The 19,463-nt window shown below is 37.6% G+C and overlaps 2 protein-coding genes across 3 annotated transcripts in view; one reads left to right on the forward strand and one right to left on the reverse strand.

Moving 5' to 3' along the window:
- Window positions 1–18,756, forward strand: part of RASSF5 (Ras association domain family member 5) — a 75,140-nt gene extending 56,384 nt beyond the window's left edge. For both annotated transcript variants that reach the window (XM_039320069.1, XM_039320070.1), the window contains 4 exons: window positions 9,497–9,610; window positions 12,777–13,074; window positions 14,293–14,408; window positions 16,008–18,756. In XM_039320069.1, coding sequence (XP_039176003.1) covers window positions 9,497–9,610; window positions 12,777–13,074; window positions 14,293–14,408; window positions 16,008–16,160 — 681 coding nt within the window. In that variant the 3' untranslated portion in view covers window positions 16,161–18,756. The remainder of the gene's footprint in view (window positions 1–9,496; window positions 9,611–12,776; window positions 13,075–14,292; window positions 14,409–16,007) is intronic.
- EIF2D (eukaryotic translation initiation factor 2D) overlaps window positions 14,306–19,463 on the reverse strand; it is a 28,263-nt gene continuing 23,105 nt past the window's right edge. The window contains exon 16 of the mRNA XM_039320061.1: window positions 14,306–14,444. The gene's annotated coding sequence lies outside the window, so the exon portion shown is untranslated. The remainder of the gene's footprint in view (window positions 14,445–19,463) is intronic.

Here is a 19,463-nt window from a genome sequence, read left to right on the forward strand (position 1 = left end):
TTGCTACTTTCTGTGTAAATAATATTCAATTGTCAGTTCTTTCATAGTATTAATACAAATTTCAGTTAGAAAATACAATAGATCCCCATTTAATGTTTCATGGCAACCATTATATTCAGACTTTTTACCCCTTTGATTCTTCATCCCATTAAAGACAGTAAAAATGAATCAAATAAATGAGAAATTGATTCATTTTCTTCCAGAACTTCTTTGCCTAAATTGTTGTTTATTTTCAAAGCTAAAAGGACGCAGTGAATTCCTTTCATAATTTAATAAATAAATATATCCCTTCACTAGGTAAATGCTTTAAAAATAATTTTCTGACAGTCCTGTTCTGACTTGCAATGTTAGTTTGTATATATTGATATATTATTTCCTAAGTGTTCGGGTTTTATTTCATTTGTTTAATATCTGTTATTGTTTTGGCATATTAAATAAACTATATTTTGCTAGCTTCATACAAACAAATTATAATAAAATTACATTTTGTACAATATATATTTGTGGGGTTTTTCAAATTTTACTTTAATAGGAATCCACAAGAGCCTTATAAATAAAGGGCAATAACTGCTGGATGACTGAACACCAAGATGTTACTCTGAAAGCAAACTCTAGACTAATGGCATAACTGCATAATGCACAATAATCGTTCAAATTTTTTGAGAATAGGATGATAGTGGTTTTTAAATCATAAAGTTATTAAGTCATTGTTGAATTGGGCAGCCTTATAAATCAAAGAAATAATTTCAGCTGTTTGAGACAATCAATCTATATAGTTCTGTGTGTCCAAATAATTTTTATTCTGAATCTGAAAGTTTGTTTGCATTATATTCACACTACATCCTAGCATTTTTAAAAGGGAATAGATTCAGATGGCACAACTAGTTATTCTGGTGGAAAGATGAGGCCTATATGATTCCTTATTATCATTTCACCTTTGTCTCTTTTAAAAAAAACAAAAGATCCTAAAACAGTGGTCTCAGGTGGAAATGAATACATATGAATGTTTAATGTGATATATATAGCTAGATATAGATACAGATATATAGATATGCTTGGAAATGGGATTTTATTTCTGTCTATGCCTCAGGGGATGGTATTGTGCAAACGCCTGTCATGTTAAGAGTTTCATGAGCAAGTGTCTATGACATCCTGTTTTATCCATTTGGCAATAAACTGCAGTGAATATACAACAGAAATGTCTGTAGAATAAAAAAATATGAAGGCCTTGTTCACTTTATGTATTTTTGAAAATAATGTCAGTTCTGGTTCATGGATATGTTCAATCGGGCTTAACTTTGAGGTTATACAGTATTAGCTGCTATAAAGTAGTAATTCACTGGCTAAATCCAAAACTAAGCAAACCCTTTTGCTCTTGGCTAGAATTCTGGAGAAAGAAATTCAAAGCTCTTAGTTTGGATTTTCAGCTGTAACAATAGATGGATGTACATTGGAACTGTTATCTTAATATTATAGGACTCTGATTTTTCTGCTCTAACGTGTATTTTCTCCAAAGAAGGAATGAAGCATGTGATTGTTCATATATGCAAGGCAATGCATTTGGTGCTGTACTTATGCCCTTCCACAAAATCTGTGCATGTTGTGAAACCAATACAAAAAAGGTTTTTATAGTTTTACAAAGCTGGTTCCCACCGATGTGCTTTAAATATTTGCAGGAAAGTATTCTTTATTTCTTATCACCTTTGTGATGTCCTAGTACTCCATAATTCTGATGTCATTTTGTAAGAAATGAATAATTTGGAAATTTATACATTTACTTCACTCTTTTTCCAAATATATTAAAGAACATATATGGCCTTTTTTCCATCTTCATTGCAAGAATAAAAAGATTCAACAAAGATACAAGGACAGATTCAACATGTTTTTTTAATTAAGTGGAGACATCATTATTCTAAATTGATCTAAATCAAATACACCTATGAGTGTACCACTTGGCTTTTAATTAATTTTAGAGGTTGGTATAGATAAAGAATAATTAAAGCCCATTGTGAGTTATAGAAAATGTGGCTAAGCAAATAGCAACTTTTAAGAAGTAAGATTTCTAGAATTGGAAATAATAGTTATAAATTCTGCCCATTCTTTAAAATTCTAACAAATTATGGGGCACTTTACCCCGTGATAAAGAAAATGTGTTTGACATACATTTGTGGCATAAAACAATTTGTCATAAAGAGACAGCCTTTTAAGAAAATAGAGAGGCCAGTGAATATTAACCAATGTATTATGAGACAATCCAGAGATAGAGAATATTTTGAACTACTTTGTTTAGAATTTTGACAGGATGTTATGGGTGCGCTCACAAAATGGCTATCATAGGAGCATGAGGTTACCAAAACACCCATTTCTCAGAGGAAAACTAGTGAATTTGCTTTTCTAGATCTACTCTTAAGATTTAGTCCAGTATATGTTCACCTGTTTCCTACTTTAAAATAAATCATTATGTTATGGACCCACTTTTTTTTCTAAGAATGATACAAAGGACTATTACTTATGAATTAGCAAGCCAGTTTCCAAAATTTTATTAAAACTATAATGGAATTTTAGTATGCCAAAAAAAGTCTTGATGTTCCCAACCCCAGCCTTAATGTTTCACGGATTTCATCTAATGAAGTCAATTCTGAATTTTCCTCCATCGTAAATCGATTAATTTTTGAATGTCACAATCTATTTGGCAGTAGAATAGCATGTTAGTCCTTTAGAGATTGTTACAAGTATAAAAAATCAGTGTATTGTCTGATGTTTCTCATCTTAATTCATTCACTCAGTGATTCAAACACAAGCCTTCTATTGCAGGGCTTTTCAACCGGTGGTATGAGTACCATTGGTGGTATGTCGGCACGTGGCAGGTGATATGGGTTGAAAAGCACTGTCAAAAAAAGTGTAAAAAAGTGTAAAAGTGGATGAGGTGAAATGGTGCAGCACCGCACAGGCCTGTGAGAGAGTCAGCTGGAGCTGCATGAGGTATCATCAGGACTCTGCTGAGAGCCCAGGATTGGCACGCGCAGCTCCAGCTGATCTGTGGCGGTCTTGGCAGCCACACGCAGTCTTAGGGCAGAGATTCAGCTGGAGATGCGTGAGGTTTGCCTGGGTTTTGCTGAGAGCCCAGGATCAGCATGCGCAGCTCCAGCTGATTGGCGGTGAGTCTAGAATCTTTTGCCTCCCACTTTTGGCCATGCCTCCTTCTCCTTGAGCCTCCTGCCTCCACCCATTTGCCTCTAGTATTCCTCCTCAGAGCAGCATGTGATTGCTGATAGGTGATTGCAGGGCCTGGGGGGGGGGTGGCTTCTGCAGTTGAAGTGGGGGCATGGGGGCAGGTCAGGGTGCTAGTTGGGTATTCCCCCCCCCAAGATTCCCTAAACCTAAAACAGCTCTTGGATGGCAACATTTGCCCAGCACGAAGTGCTCAGGAGAAAGAGATGCTGGCAATGCTAACTCCCAAGAATAAGGGGCCCAGAGGCAGCTATAAGCAGGGGAGGCAGGGAAGGACAAAGAAAGGAAATCAAACCTGATTGACAGGGAGCATAGTAACCCTGCTCCTATTCCACAGAGGGCAGATCCCCATCATCCCCAGCCTGGCAGGGGTCTTCCTGCCGCACTATTGCAGACAAAGGGGGGCTCTAGTGAGGAGGAAGAGGAGGAGGAGGTAGTGGAGGAAGAGGATTTAAGCAAGCTTAGCAACCAGAGTGGGGATCCCCCACAAAACAAACGTGCTTCATGGGTAACCTCTCAGCATGACAGAAGAGACCAAAACCTGCTGCATCCGCCCAACAGATTGGGGGGGGGATAAAAACCAAACAGCCCCCCCACTGCCAATTCTCAACAGACATGCTCAACTAAATGAAAACCTCAGAAAGGAGGAAGAGCGCAGCCGGGTGTCTTCTGGCTTGGGGGGAGGAAAGGGGTCAGCTTCACCCCCTCCAAACACTACCATCTCACAAAAGCAGGATGAAAACGACAAGGAAAAAAGGTTAAAGCAGAAGAGTGTCTTGCAATGGTTTGCTTTCCCACTTTCTTCTAGCAGTTTAAATATTTAAAGACCACAAAAGAAAAAAACTTGCCTTTTTTCATTGTAATTCAGAAGGGAGGATCCGGGTGGTGAGGTTGTTTGTTTCAAAGGAAGGGAAAGAGGGGCTTTGGATCTGTGGGGGGGGGGGCGCAAATGCAAATGGTGATGGCACGCGCCTTCTGGTGTTGGGGGGGGAACACAGTCTTTTTAACAGAGCAAGATGAGGCAAAAAAAAAAAAACCACTCCACTCCCATGAGCTGGATATGGATATGATCTTTTTTTTTTCTTGTTCAGAAGAGACACTCTTCTGTTTTAACCTTTTTTCCTTGTCGTTTTTTGGAGTTTTCACCCTGCTTTCGGGAGAAGGTAACATTTGGGGGGGTGAAGCTGCCCCCTTTCCCCCCCAAGCCACAGCCGAGCAAGACACCCGCCTGTTTGCCTGGCCGCACCTGGCTGCAGTGAGAGACGACTGGAGCTGCAGGGCCGACAGGGCTCAGCAGAAGCACCAGGATAAGCACCGGGCTCCAGCTGATCGGCACTTCTGCTGAGCCCCGCAGAAGCACTGATCAGCTGGAGCCTGGCGCTGATCCTGGCGCTTCTGCTGAGCCCTGCAGAATCGATGATCAGCTGGAGCCTGGCGCTGATCCTGGCGCATCTGCTGAGCCTGACACCCTTGCAGAAGCGCTGATCAGGAAGGAAGGAAGGAAGGAAGGAAGGAAGGAAGGAAGGAAGGAAGGAGAGAGGCAGGGAGGGAGGGAAAAAGAAAGGAAGGCGATGGGAATGAGAGGCAGGGAAATGAGGGGAGGAAGGAAGGAAGGAAGGAAGGAGATGGGAATGGGAAGGAGGGAGGCAGGGTGGGAGGGAAAAAGGAAGGAAGGAACCCCCTCCCCCTGATGGTAACCACAATGCTAATGCGATCCTCAATGAAATTGAGTTTGACACCCCTGATATAAAAGGTTGTTAAGTGAATCTGGTTTCCCCATTGACTTTGCTTGTCAAAAGGTTGCAAAAGGGGATCACATGATCTGCAGACATCATAAATATGAATCAGTTGCCAAGCATCTGAATGTAAATCACATGACCCTGGGAATGCTGAAACGGTCAAATATGAAAAACGGTCAAGTATGAAATCACATAAGTCACTTTTTTTCAGTGCTGTTGTAACTTCGAACAGTCACTAAGCAACTGTTGTAAGTTGAGGACTACCTGTACTTTATCATTTTTTTCCTTTTGGGGGGGGTCATCAAGTTTTTGACATCTTGCTAGGCAACTGGTAGTACTTGGATATTGCCATATCCTAAAAGTGGTACAATGGGTGAAAAGGTTGAAAAGCCCTGTTCTATTGCATTTTGGTTCAACTTAAAAGGAAGCTGTCACCCTTAAAAGATTGCAGGATTTCCTATTTTCAAAGAGAAATGACAAAAACTCAATAATGTTGTCTATGTAATCTTTTTGCTAGTATCTATTTTCAAAAATATAAAGAGTTTATTTGAGATAAGATTCTAAAAGAAAGAAGCTTTAGAATTCTTCAGTTTTGCATTCCAATTGATCTAAATCTCTATATAGAAAAGCTAGGGAAATGGATGAAACAAACTCATTTAACCTAGCATATCCTTTAGCAGCTGTATTTTCCATTAAGGAAACAAAGTATCATATCTTAGTGAATAAAGTCAGTCAACAGATACTTAAAAATGGAAAATAGACACACTATGTAGGCTTCTTTTACCCTCTTGTAACAGAATAACTAAATGTGTTACTATGTTAGGATTTTTCTGCACTTTTAGTAAGACTGATGCTGTTTGTCAGAAACAATAAGGATTCTGGGAATATCTGAGTTAACTTCTGTATCTTTCTTTATCTTGTAAGTAAACCTCCCCCCCCCCTTAATTTTTAGAGCTATATACATGGCAGTATCTGTTCTGAACCTAGGTAGCAGACTCTAGATAACTATGGTAGACCTTGGATTCTACTCTACTCTACTCTACTCTACTCTACTCTACTCTACTCTACTCTACTCTACTCTACTCTACTCTACTCTACTCTACTCTACTCTACTCTACTCTATTCTATTCCTACCCTATTCTGTTTCTGGATGGGGGAATTGGACATTATATGTTTCTGTTGTAGTCTGTAGTAGTTTGCTGGCAGATCCTAAATAATCTGACAGTAATAGTTATGCCTTTGTTGGTTGATGGCTGAGTTTATAAAGTATGTCATTTTTACTTTAACATTGTTTGCTAACAATGAAACAGTGGAACCATCTGTCAGTAAACACAGAGGTGTAATAAGAATAAATTAATTCCACTTCACATGCAAGATACCTTGTTAAATGACCCCCTAGAGAACAATGCCAGAACCACTAAAACTCATATTTATTCAGTTGAAGAATATGATAGTATATTTGGAAGCCCAGAGAGAAGAAATTGAAGTGTATATTAACTGCCCAATTATTCCCTTGTATTATAAAGCAAAGCAATTTTATGCATACTTCAACACCGATCTAATAGTTAAAATTTGCATCAGCTCACATTATTTCAAGGTAACACTCCAATCTTCTATACCATCTTATCTCATTTTTCTGTATGTGAACTGAGCTGGTAATATTAAGTTGCATTATGGTTTGTTAAAGAACTTTTGCTAACATTTCTCAATTTTAGAATACATAGTTGTATTTAAGTTAGGTTCAGAGCAGATGCTGCTAAGTCCAATTTGCAGAAACTGCCTGGACAAATCCCTGACGTTTCTGGGTAAAGTTTTTCATAAGTGATTTGCCATTGTCTCCTAGGGTTGAGAGAAAGTGAGTAGCACAAGATCATTCAGCTGGCTTTGTGCCTAAGGTGGGACTAGAATTCATGGTCTCCCAGTTTGTGGTATGATGCATTAACCACTATACCAAACTGACTTTCATTAAAATATATAGAAAATTCTAACTATGTGCTTCTAGTGAAAGTACGGTTGACTTCTCCAACATATTCATGTTTAGTAAAAGTATTGCTCTGCTACTACTGATACATTACTTACTGTTTTGGAAGTCCGTAAAGCTGTTCAGATTTGAAAAAGCTCATAAGCCTAGTAGAATAAATAAACCAACACTTGGGAAAAAACAGACCTAAGTTCTGTTTCTATCCTATTTCATGATATCACCATGCTACTTTCATGCCTCTTCAGCTTTTACCAGTCCCAGCCAGAACTGTCAATGATTATGAATGTTACATTTTAAAATAGGTGTCTTCAGGTTACCAACCCCTATTTAAATCATATTGCAATGAATAGTACAGCCCAATGATATGAACTCCTGCTCCAAAATTATGCCCCATTTAATGAGTATAAGTGATGCCCAGTTAACAATCTTAGGGCTTGAACTTAAGCACAGGTTCATTATAGGAGAAGCAATTGCTTCATTGATTGTTATTCTTCTCCATTTGATATACTTTCCATATTGGAAGAGTTAGGGTTAGGATTATTTCTAAGGAAGTGTGGGTTTTAAGGCATTTCTTTCATTATGGTGAATTATTTTAAGACTTATAAGATATCAAAGTCAACAGAAGGAATCACACCTTACTGAATAATTACACATCACTCTCTCTGATCTTGCAGTCAGGTCAAAAGTCAAAACTATATGCCAAGTTATTTTTTAGCTTTCCAATAATCAGTGCTGATTTGTTCTTTAACAAGGAAATGCTGTTATACTTTTTATATAAACTTTGCTTTTAAATTCACAGTTAAATGTGCTGTATCTGTTATATCTATATCTATTTGGCTCTCATTTCTCTTCAACCTCTTTGCACACAGTTGCACTGATTGAAGATGAGTTGCATTTCCCCTAATATATATACACACACATACCTATTGATGATCCTTTTGATCAAAATGGTCAAAGATTGGGTGTGAATTTGGGTTGTTTTGGATATACTGCAGAAATATATCCCAAATGTGAGGTAACTGCTTCCTTTGAGAAACATTACTTCCTTTTAAAGTCCTTCAGAAATACGCAGTTCCCAGGACTCCATATCAGTGCCTCCTGATAAAGGAGTTTGTATCCACAACATGAATCTGAAATTTGACATTCAAAAAAAGATCATTTGTCTTTATACACTTTTTAAAAATAATGAAGTTGGGCTTGAGTAATTTTTTTCTTGCATGTACTATTTCTGGTTAATGCTGGCTTTTAAGTTCAATAAGTGAACCTCTAGTGGCACATTGTATCAACTTTACATATCTGGTTATGGATATGCTTTTTTTTTTTTTTACAACATAGCAGTTAGTCTCATCTGGGGAGAACTTAACCATCTGCCGCATGATTTGACTGGCTTAGTGGCAGACAATCTGAAATAAAGTTTCTGACTGGCCTAGTGTGCAGAATGTTATTATTCATAATGAATCTAGAAGCACTGAGCATTGTACATTTTACAGTAATGTTCTTAGTCATCATGGTTGTCAGAAAGTCCTAAAAATATACGACCAAAGCTAAAAACGTAAACAATACTGTACAAACGGCTTAGAGTAAGCAACAGTAAATTGATTTTGAATTAAGTATCCATTGTGTCAATTTGTCCATTGAACATATCTGCTCAAGTAGGCAGTACTTTGCAGTAATTTAGGAATAGGTTCTCAAAGCTACAAGCTGTGGCCCTTTTTAGCTACAATTAATAGCAGTGTGGACCTTCAGCACATATTCTGGGTGCTCTGTCATGCAAAGTGCCTATTACTTCTCCAAAATATGGCTTCCCCAACAACTTCAGAAGATTGCACATCAGAGATCTTACAGAGGGTATCATATTTGTTTATGAATTGTCTCCAGTGCAGAAGTCTTTCTAAATGTTTCCAGAATTCCCTGAAATTGCACTATTGAAACAACAAATTGGCATTAAATCAAGATATGAGTCCTTAATGATTTTTGGCAATAAGTGAAACAATTTGTTTAAATCAAACTTAGCCTCAACATATCTTTTGTAAAAAAAAAAAAAAGTAATTACAGTCAGACAGCAAAATTTTCAGTTCACTATGGCCCTTGCAGAATGACATAATATATAGCTCCTGGCTGTCAAATGGTTGTCATGTTGCTCTAATGTCATTTTACAACTGCAATGGAATATACTGCATTATTTTGAAGATCAGATATTAGCTTAGTAAAATGCGTGTTGGTGTGAGCACATTCTTAAGTTAGGCTTGCTTATGGTTTGTTATTAAACTTATATCATTATCTACCAAGTTTACCTATCTCAGTATTCAGAATCAGAATAGAGCTGGAAGGGACCTTGGAGGTCTTCTAGTCCAGCCCCCTGTTCAAGCAGGAGAACCTATACCATTTCAGATAAGTCTTTTCTTCAAAACCTCCAGGGGTGAAGCACCCACAACGTCTGAAGGCAAGCTATTCCACTGGTTAATTGTTCTCTCTGTTAGAAAGTTTCTCTTTAATTCCAGGTTGCTTCTCACCTTGATTAGTTGTTTGTTATCTTTTGTTTTAGAATGTAACAAAGACAGTGGAAGAAGCAAAACCTAAACCTCCTACCATCCAAGAACTGAAAGAAATGATTAGCAATTACAACTCAAAAGTCAACAATTGTTTGCTGATGAAGCTGGTTGGTATTGCAATTTTGGATATTTCCTACTTTTGTTGTGGTGGCTCTTAAAAACTATTTTCCCTTTTAGCATTTATGATGGGAAGCTTGCTTAAATTCTGGGGGAACCAATCTATCTATTACTCTAAGAGCTATAGTAAAAGGTGGACATCCCCATCTTTAATAATTGAAAAACAAATCCTGTCTTCTGTTAATTGGTATTGTCTATAAAAAGAATGGCTATGTTTACTAGGATGTGCAACAATTTGGATTCAAAGGCAAAACAAATTATGCATGCAGCATATATTTGCAATTTCTTCTTCAACCAAATGCCTCTTTTCCTGGGATCATCCTGTAGTTGCAGGAGCAGCTGTAGAATATCATGAAAAAGTGTGGTAGCTTTAAGGAACGCTATGTATGTCCTTGCAGCTTTCGAACCACATTATGCCTTCAAATATGAAGTGTTGCTCAGTCCTAATGTTTACTTTTTGAGCTTTGATAAGAAGAATGGCCAGACCAGTTGAACTATCTAAAGTAAAAATGCTGGTGTTTTATTGGTGACTATTAAGTAAATGATTGTCAAAAACAACTTTTCTCATGTCTTTCCTCCCTTCTCATCTGGCGCCTTCAGTCACATGATGAGCGTTAGGACTACATTGATTGTTTGCATGATTTGCATTTGGATTTTGTTTTTTTCATGGATCCCTTATAAGATTTATACTCCATATGGACCTTTGGATAGGTTTCTGCTAGTCTGCAACAGAGCATAGCAGGAGACCACCTTATTGAAGAACTCATCCAATGAGTTTTTTAGCCTGGCTTTCCTGGGTTCCTTGCACTCATTTCTCTTTATACTTGGACACTGCATTGCATGGCTTACACAATTCCTAAAAAGTAGAGTGGTAGTCCTAGTTATGCTTGTCAACCATTATAATGAAACATGTTTTGTTAAATTTACTTGGGATCCTAATAGCTCAGACAGACTTTAAATAAAGCAATTATTTGTTGTTTATACCTGGACCAAGTAGTATTCATCTGGGTTAAAAAGCATTAGTTCCATTCCCCAAGGCTAAGCTACCTCACAGGATTGCTGTATGAGAGAGCAGAATGCAAGAAAGATAGATAAGTAGGCATAAATCCTTGCTTTAGCAGAGAATTGGCTATACTTATAACATTGGGTCTATGTTCCTATGGAACTGATGTTACTGAAATTCAGTGGGATTGGTACATAATTTATTAGCACAAATGGGCAATTTTGGCAGGGATCCACTTTTAAAGAACTGGTTTATTTATTTTGTTTTAATCATGGTTCACAGGGATTCTGATTAGAAGTATGATTTTTAAGAGGCTGATCCAAAGGAAAAACACTTTTTGAACTGAGGAGAGTTTAGAGCAGGGGTGTCAAGGTCACAACGTGACGTGATGTGTCATGACGTATCACAACTTTTTTTCCATTGCCGGCAATGGGGTGGGCGCAGCTTTGCTATGATGCATCCGGCCCGTGGACCGGCAGTTTGACACCCCTGGTTTAGAGGTATCTCTCTATCAGCTGAACTTTCCTCAAGCTGCTATTTAAGTGATTTGAGCCATATAGCAGCTGTGGGATGACTGTTCTGTAGTTAATCTGAATCTTGGAAACATTCTGTAGTCTCTATAAATCTGTAGTCTTGGAAACATTCTGTAGTCTCTGAATATCAGTTAATGATTTTCCAGAAATAGATGTACCTGTATTATTTTAGATAGTTGAGTTGAGACAAATCCCACCCATCACTTTGCAAAGTGGTTTAACATCTATCTCAGTTTCATTTATGGAAGAATATTTTTCCACCACAGAATAGGTATCAGCCAAAGTGCAGAGAGCTTGGTAAATTCCCCTTTAGTGTGCATTCTTGTGTTTTTCCCTTTCAGTATGTATAAGGACCATCATAGACAAATCGATTTTGGGAGGTGCGGATACTGGTTTTCATTCAATCCAAAGTATCTTGGACAACTTTCAAATTAATTGGATAAACCAATTACCTATTTATTTAAATCAGGGGTCTTCAAACTTGGCCCTTTTATGACTTGTGGACTTCAACTCCCAGAATTCCTCAGCCAGGCACCCTGATTTAAATACTTGCATTCTGTCTTTCTAAAGAAAACAAAGTGATAAAGCATTGTGTGGCTTAAAATACCCCAAAGAAGAATTATAAGGACACTGCTGCCAAATAACAGACTTGCAAGTACAAATCATTGACATTGATTCTCCCAGTCACTGGAATTCTGTGGCTTGACCTTGCTGTCCTTCTAGAGTTTCCAGCTCCTGAAACTGAAACAGTGATAAGGTAAAAGGACTGCATTCCTTTGCGCATCACCTCCCAAAAAATCAGCTTTAGAAACAATGTAGTACCGAAAGAACTGGAGCAAGTGAAATAAATGAACCAAGTATTCGTATCTTGACTCTAAGAAGAAAATTAAAAAATGGTACTTAGAGGAATCAAAAACTATGGCTGGACCAAGCTTTAGAATTGTAGTTCATGTATTGAAACCAGAAAAATCACACTAATTGTGGATCTTCTCCAGGTATAAATATGAATGGATTCAATCAATTAAAAGTTTTAATTAGAAAAGAGTGATGAAACTGGGTATGTCTTGGTATAGACCTAGTCTGAATGAGGTAGTACTAACAAGTTTTCCCATTCATAAAAAGAGATTCAGTTCAGCAGAGTTTTAATCTGGTTTTCTGTGTTACTACCAAGGTTGTCCCTCAATCTGATAATAGACTTTCCATTTAAAATAAAGAGAATAAGCAAATAATTTCCCATTTTTAGGAGACACCTTCTTAACTTCAAAACAGCAGTGTTAAAGATGGGGATGTTATGTATACATTTTTTAAAAAAGCTAAAATGGTAATTAGAATGGTTATTTTTATTCTTCATTTCTCTTACACATTAAAGCTGCTTGGAACAGCCAGAGAGTATCTGTGAAAATGTTTCAGAAAGTGGATATATGTCATCATATGTGGGGCTTCCAGGGTATTGCATAGCTGGAGTTCATTAGTTTTAGAAGTTGCTTGATTGCAAAAACTTTCCGATTTTCTTCAGAAAAATAATCTGAATTGCTTCTTCCAAGTCATTTAGGAAATAGAGATCAAAGAAAAGATAATCTGCCTTTAACTATTCTTTTTTCATTTTTCTCCAAACCCCAGAATGACGATGGCACTTACACAGGTTTCATCAAAGTGCACCTAAAACTAAGGCGTCCTGTGACAGTCCCAGCAGGGATTAGGCCACCATCTATTCATGATGCTCTCAAAGAAGTCAACTTAGCTAACACGACAGAGAAAAGAACATCATTCTATCTACCCTTGGATGCTATCAAACAGTTACATATCAGCAGCACAACAACTGTGAGTGAGGTGATCCAGGGACTTCTGAAGAAATTTATGGTGGTGGACAACCCACAGAAATTTGCACTTTTCAAACAGATGCAGAAAGATGGTCAAGGTGAGAAAGATACAGAATAAATGTTGCAAATAACTGCCTGCCCTGGAAGTGACAATTTATGCAAGTGGTCTACCTGTGCAGTCTGCCATAGGTGCTGCCTCTGCTCTGCTCCCTAACAAGTCTGCCAGGTTCTCATAATCTTTTGTGCTAACAGTCTCTTCTATGGCAGAGGAGCCAAAACCAGAAAAACAATAAACAATCAAATCAGTGCTAAGTAAAATCATACAATAAAACTTGAAATTCTTAAAATAATAAATACAATAATAAATACAAACATTAGAATAAGATTAGATTTTTTGGAAAAAAAAGAAAAGTAAAGTAAAGCAGAAAGTAAAGAAAAATGTTAATGCAATCAAGCTTTTTTTAACTATCTTAGTTCTGGGGAGAATAAACTTCAATACCCATGTTATAAAAATAATAAATCTGTTGGAAAGTTACATAGGAAGAGCCTTAAAAATGATGTTTTAGGGACCTCTTATGTCTGTTTCTATTTTGTTCACAGCATTCACCACATCCAAATGTAAGATAAAATTTTCAAGTCTACTTTCATAGTCTTTGGTAGAAACATGAATGGTAATCGTGTTTCACTTTTCTTGGAATTAAATATAATTTCTTAAATTTCAAATCAGCTTAAATTGGTTTTCTCCGTGTTGCATTTTGAATTTAATGTATCAGAATGAAGAAAATATAGAATTTTCTCATTTTGGGATAGTATCTGGAAAAAAATTTACTTGTTTATAGTTTGGTTATTATCTGTTCACTTCTCTAACCTATAAATATCACTTTAAATCTTATTTCTGTTCTCTAGAGCATTAAATATTCCATCAACGTTTCTGCTATCTGTACATTAGTAACCATTTCTTACATTTCTTCATCCTGTTAAAAAAATAAAGGATACACAGGGCCTACTGTAGGACTGAACCTCCTGGTTCTCCACTTGATACCTCTCTGCAATTCTTTAACCTGGGGTTGCTTTCTTCCCTATGACAGCGTTCAGTTTTCATGTCCGGTTTCGAAGAACAAATAATAAATGTTTAAAATTGCTGTAAAGGAAGGAAGAACTGAAGATCCTTAATGAGAAGCAGTGACAGCCTTTTCTATCCATTTTTCTAGAGGCTCTGTGCATAGGGCTGGCTATAATTACACGTGCAAATCTGAAGAAATTTGCATTTTCTTTTCAAAGGTCCTAGGTGACTTTCATTGGCTTATCTTTTGCAGTTCTTTCCCAGAAGCTTCCAGTCACAGAATGTCCTTTGTACCTCCGGCTCCTAGCAGGCCCTGACACGGATATTCTGAATTTTGTGTTGAAGGAAAATGAAACGGGAGAAGTTGAGGTAGGTCTGATTGCTGCATGAGTTTTGTTATTTTTCCTAATTTGCAAAGAAAGACACACAAAAATAGAATCACATTACACGAACAGTGATTTGAATCTCTAGAAAAGAATCTGAGTGGTTGGAAAAAGCAAATATCCCATCTTATTGGTTCTTATAATAAACATAATTAGATACTTGTGCTCTAGGATAAGTGTAATATTGAAGCAAATACAGAAGCAAAGGGCATTTCATGTCTAATTAATTACCCTTTTTAAGGGTAATTAATTTTTACCCTTAATAAAGTTTAATTATACAGGACAAAATAACCTTCCTGCAGACTTCTGGGGCTTAAAATCCAGCTATATATAACTAAATGATCAGGTGTCACAAGGCAGATTAATCAGGCACCAAGGAAAACATTCTTCTGTGCTTCTGAAGTTAACAGCCTAAGAAATAAAAGACCTTCTGTGCTTCTGAAGTTAACAGCCTAAGAAATAAAAGACCAAGCTCTGAATTATAGGGAGAATTTTTAAACTGAAAATAACCCAGTCTTCCAAACCTTGGCAATAATCTTTGAAGATGCATTTCTTGAAATTTGAATTGTTTGGAAGTTGCTAGAGGGTAACTTCTTTTAAGGTAACTGTAACAGCATGGCTGATGATGAAAGGAATCAACTTTATATCCTAGAAAGCTTCTGGATTTATATATAATGTCCTCAGCTTTTACTCAGAATAATAGCTTGGTAATTTGCCTTGCCGCCATCTGTCTCTCAGAGAGTACCTCAATTGACACCCTCCCCAATTCCAATGTGCAGGAAAGAGAGGGCCAAAACTTCGTTGTTGTTGTTTTAAACGTATAAAATCCTTTTTATTGTAAGTATCCAGCAGGTAAACTTTCAATGTCAGTTATGAACTAAATCCAACTGTCTACATCTCCTTTGAATTTCAGCCACAAATAATGATAAAATGAAAAACTATATTCTAGAACAGTGGTGGCGAACCTTTTAGAGACTAAGTGCCCAAACTGCAACCCAAAACCCACATATGCATCGTCGGGTGCCGGGTGGGCGTAGCTACCGGGTGGGCGTGGCCACCAAGCTGTTGGCTCATGCTCATTCATTTGCTCGCTGTCTGCTCTGACTCGTGCTCGCTCTCAAGCTGTCTGCAGCAAATGCTGCTTCCGCAGAAAGTTGCTCCTTTTATAGCCTCTCACTTATTCCCAAACTGTGCATGCGCAGAGAGGAGGAGGGAGCAGCTCGGCCCAGCAATGGCTCAAATGCCACCAGAGATGGCTCTGCGTGCTGCCTGTGGCACACGTGCTATAGGTTCGCCACCACGGTTCTAGAAAATCACCCTTTGCAGATACGGGCCTTTTTATGGTTGAAAGCTAGAAAACTATAATGTGTATACTCTTTCCTACAGGTAGTTTTTTATTTACTCTGAAAGTTTCAGAGTAGCAAGCTCATGACTTGAAGGAAAATAGGATTACAAAGGATTCATTATTTTGAGATGGGGTTTTCTTCTGACAAATTAAATTTGTTGCAACTGACGCCTTTCACAGGTTACAATAGCATTTTTTCCCTGCCAATTTAAAGCCTCTCTGTTTTTTTTACTTCCTTAGTGGGACAACTTCTCTATTCCAGAGCTACAGAATTTTTTACTAATACTAGAAAGAGAAGAAAAAGACAAAATACAACAAGTACAAAAAAAATACAGCAAGTTTAAACAAAGACTGCAAGAAGCCTTGAAAGAAGCAAATGGGAAGCCCGGATAACCAAATATGGCTAGCAACAAACTCAGTTTTAGAGCCTAAATAAATAATTAAATATATTTAAAAGAAATAAAAACAAAACCGAACAACTTTTTCTTTCTCAGGACACTTTTCAGTTTGGTTGTAACCCAAGCTTTGCTTAGAACTGGTAGTTACACAAAGGGAAACTGACCCTCTAGTACCAGAAGTGGTGGCTGCTTTTCCTTCTCCATGGTCGTACTGCCAGGAAACTGCAGTGATGCTGAATGTCTACTTTATTGGTTGGTTTATTGTACAAATGTTAAGGCTGGACTGAAATGGCTGTCTCCCCTTCCTGCCATCCTGATACCTCACCTGTGGATTTGTATTACGTGCAGTAGACATGTATAGTAAATGTGTTCTCTGTGATCAATTCATCCACATAACCATAAGCAAACAGAACAACTTTAGTCTGATATAAGTGAGACACACGATAAAAGATGCCAAACCTATTGTTGCACAAGAAAAATGAACTGAACAATTGCCAAGGAAGTGGCAGAATATCAACATGACTTCAGGAATGGCTGTGGACATGAGAAAGAGTACATTTCTTGGAGGAAAAAAAAATCCCTCTGATGTTAGGATTTTAGGATTCTGATCTAAACAGGGCTTTGCATAGTCCTACTGTTGGAATCCCCTTTACCCTAATGCAGAACCAGTTCTGAAGGCTTTGGCAGGTGATTGTTATATTTGCCTTTATTAATATATATTGGAAGCATTGGTTACCTATTATCCTAGAATTTAAGTGAAGCCTCTGAAAGGAAATAATCTTGGGTGCTATTGACATTCATATAGTAGAAAGTAAGTTGCAATTTGCAACTGCTCAGCTTACTGGCTCTTTCACCTTGCAGGGTCATGCCACCTGATTAAAGGTGTAAGTTCCAAATAGCTGACTCTATTCTGTTTCTGTTTTTGAAATCTGAACTGGAGAATTAAAAAGTAAATGCGACAATAGAACAAATAATATGAGAAATGGGCAGTGCACGTAAAAACATAGGCATTGTTATCTAAGCTCTTGCACTTATACAGAATTTCCTGTTTGACGCTATGCCTCTGATGTAGTTGCAGGTGTATGGGAACAACTTCTGCAAGATGATCTTGTGCATTTGGAAGCCGACTCTGAATTATACACACACGTATAATAGGGATGGATATCCTTTGGGATATTCAGGCACAGCTTACAAATGTATTGGATTGTCTTGCATTGGAGTGGCTGGTGTGACTGGCTGCAGTTTGCTAGATGATGTAGGACATGAGGCATTCTTTATTCTTCTCTTTATAAGGTTGGGTGGAGACAAATGATTCCTTCATTTTTTCCTGCCCCACCCTTTTCTGAGGATGTTTTCAACAAGAGTTCATTGAGTCAAACTAGGTTTCATGTATTTCCCCTTTGAGGGCTAGCTTAAGCATGCAGGAGCCATTTAGTCCAGCTTGTAAATGTTTTGGCTCAGATAACTGAGTAAACTCAAGGCTCCCTTTCCCCTGCTTTGCAAATACCAGCCTGTTGTTTAAAACAAACAGGATCATTCCTCTTACATTAATTTGATACAGTAATTAAGCCAGTACTAAGACTCTAATTTTATTAGGCCAAGAGTTAATCCGTTGTCAGAACCTGACAAAGCCTTCTTTGAAGATTCTTTAAGCATGTGGGGATGGGGAGGAGGAATATGAAGGGAAAAAAATGTTTCCAGCTCTGGCATTGTGGGGTTATGTGTAGAGGTGTATCTTGCAATTAAAAGAAATCAAACAGGAAAAGCAAGGAGCAAATTTAACTTAAGTTCATGCTGAAGCAAAGCTACACACAAACTTCCTCAGGACTGCAGAAATGGTTGATGAAACAAAAAATGTGAAACCCCAGGAGTATTTTGTGTCTACATAGTTAGAGAAAAGGAAGAGTGAAGTTAGTTTTGTTAAGTCATTAAAGATCTTCTCTCCAAGAAGGATATTATATATTCTGTTTTATTTTCATCAAAGAGGGAGGAAAACTGTTTACTGCTCTTCTCTTTGGCATGTCTTGAACATTTCTATAGAAGGCATGGCTTCTTATGCAATGGATGTTAATGCTGCTGACTAAGCCTCCTGTATATAGGCAGGTGGTTTTTTTTTTTTCTTTAAAAATATTATATAGCTAGGGGCATTAAGCTGAGAAAAAAGATGATACTTAGATTGGGAGAGAATGCAGAGCCATTTGATCTGTGGTAGAACAAAAGCCTTAGATGTGGAGGCCCCTACTTAAAAAGCGCAGACTACTGCTAGCAGTGCCTTTGTTTATTAGTATATTATGTTGCTTGCATCTGTTTGTGTGTGTGAGTATGTGTGTGTATTTCTGTTCAGAATAGTCAGCTACAAACATATACACAGTTTGTATAGAATGGAATTAATGAAAGCTTTTATGTGGGCAAAGTGAATACATTTTTGCAATGCTGTAACTTATTTTTACTACTGTTTCAGCCCTGTGACTTTTTTTAATGTCACCATCTGACTTTTTTTAAAGTTCCTTCTCAATTTGGTTATATGATGCAAACTATGTAAGAAACTATTAAAAATAAAGGATATCGGATAATAAAGAGTTGTTCCCTAACTCTTTTGTGTTGGGTTCACTTAACATTACACATGAAGAATCAGTGATGTTATATTTTAATTTTAACAGAGATGTAATTTTTCACCTCACTGACTCACTATTCCTAATAGGCAAAGGATCTTGAACTTCCTCTCTCCCAGTGTGATTACCAACAGAAATCTTTCAGATTTTATTTTTCTGTGTAGCTTTACTGGTACCATTTCCTTCTGATTTATCCTACATATTCATCTACTTCTATGTGAGCAAGAAACGCATTCCAATAAATTACACAAGTTAGATTGTTGTCAATGCACAGACCAAATTGCCTCTGAGTCCAGACTGCATCCACTGCATGTTGGTCGAGTGATTCCACAGAGCTATTCTGCAGCCATGCAGGAGAGAGAGAAAATGTTCTAAAAGCTGGTAAGATTCAGTTAAAGTGCTAAATTGAGGAAATCCAATGTCAAGTCCACTGTCATCCTTGCAAGTCAGGCCAATCACACTCAGGTTTAGCTACTTCCCAGCTCTTCTGGGAAACAGCTTGGGCACCTAGAGCACAGGTGTCAAACTCGCGACGTCATGTGACGTGTTGCAACGTATTGTGACTTTTTTCCCATTGCCAGCATTGGGGTGGGCGTGGTTTTGGCATGACGCATCCGGCCCCTGGGCTGGCAGTTTAACATCCCTGACCTAGAGGAACAGTGGGATATAAAGCTAAGAAACATTTT

The sequence above is a fragment of the Crotalus tigris genome, unplaced genomic scaffold (genome assembly GCF_016545835.1).
Source record: "Crotalus tigris isolate CLP2741 ecotype Arizona unplaced genomic scaffold, ASM1654583v1 scf7180000023618.1514416, whole genome shotgun sequence".
Classification (NCBI taxonomy): Eukaryota; Metazoa; Chordata; class Lepidosauria; order Squamata; family Viperidae; genus Crotalus; species Crotalus tigris.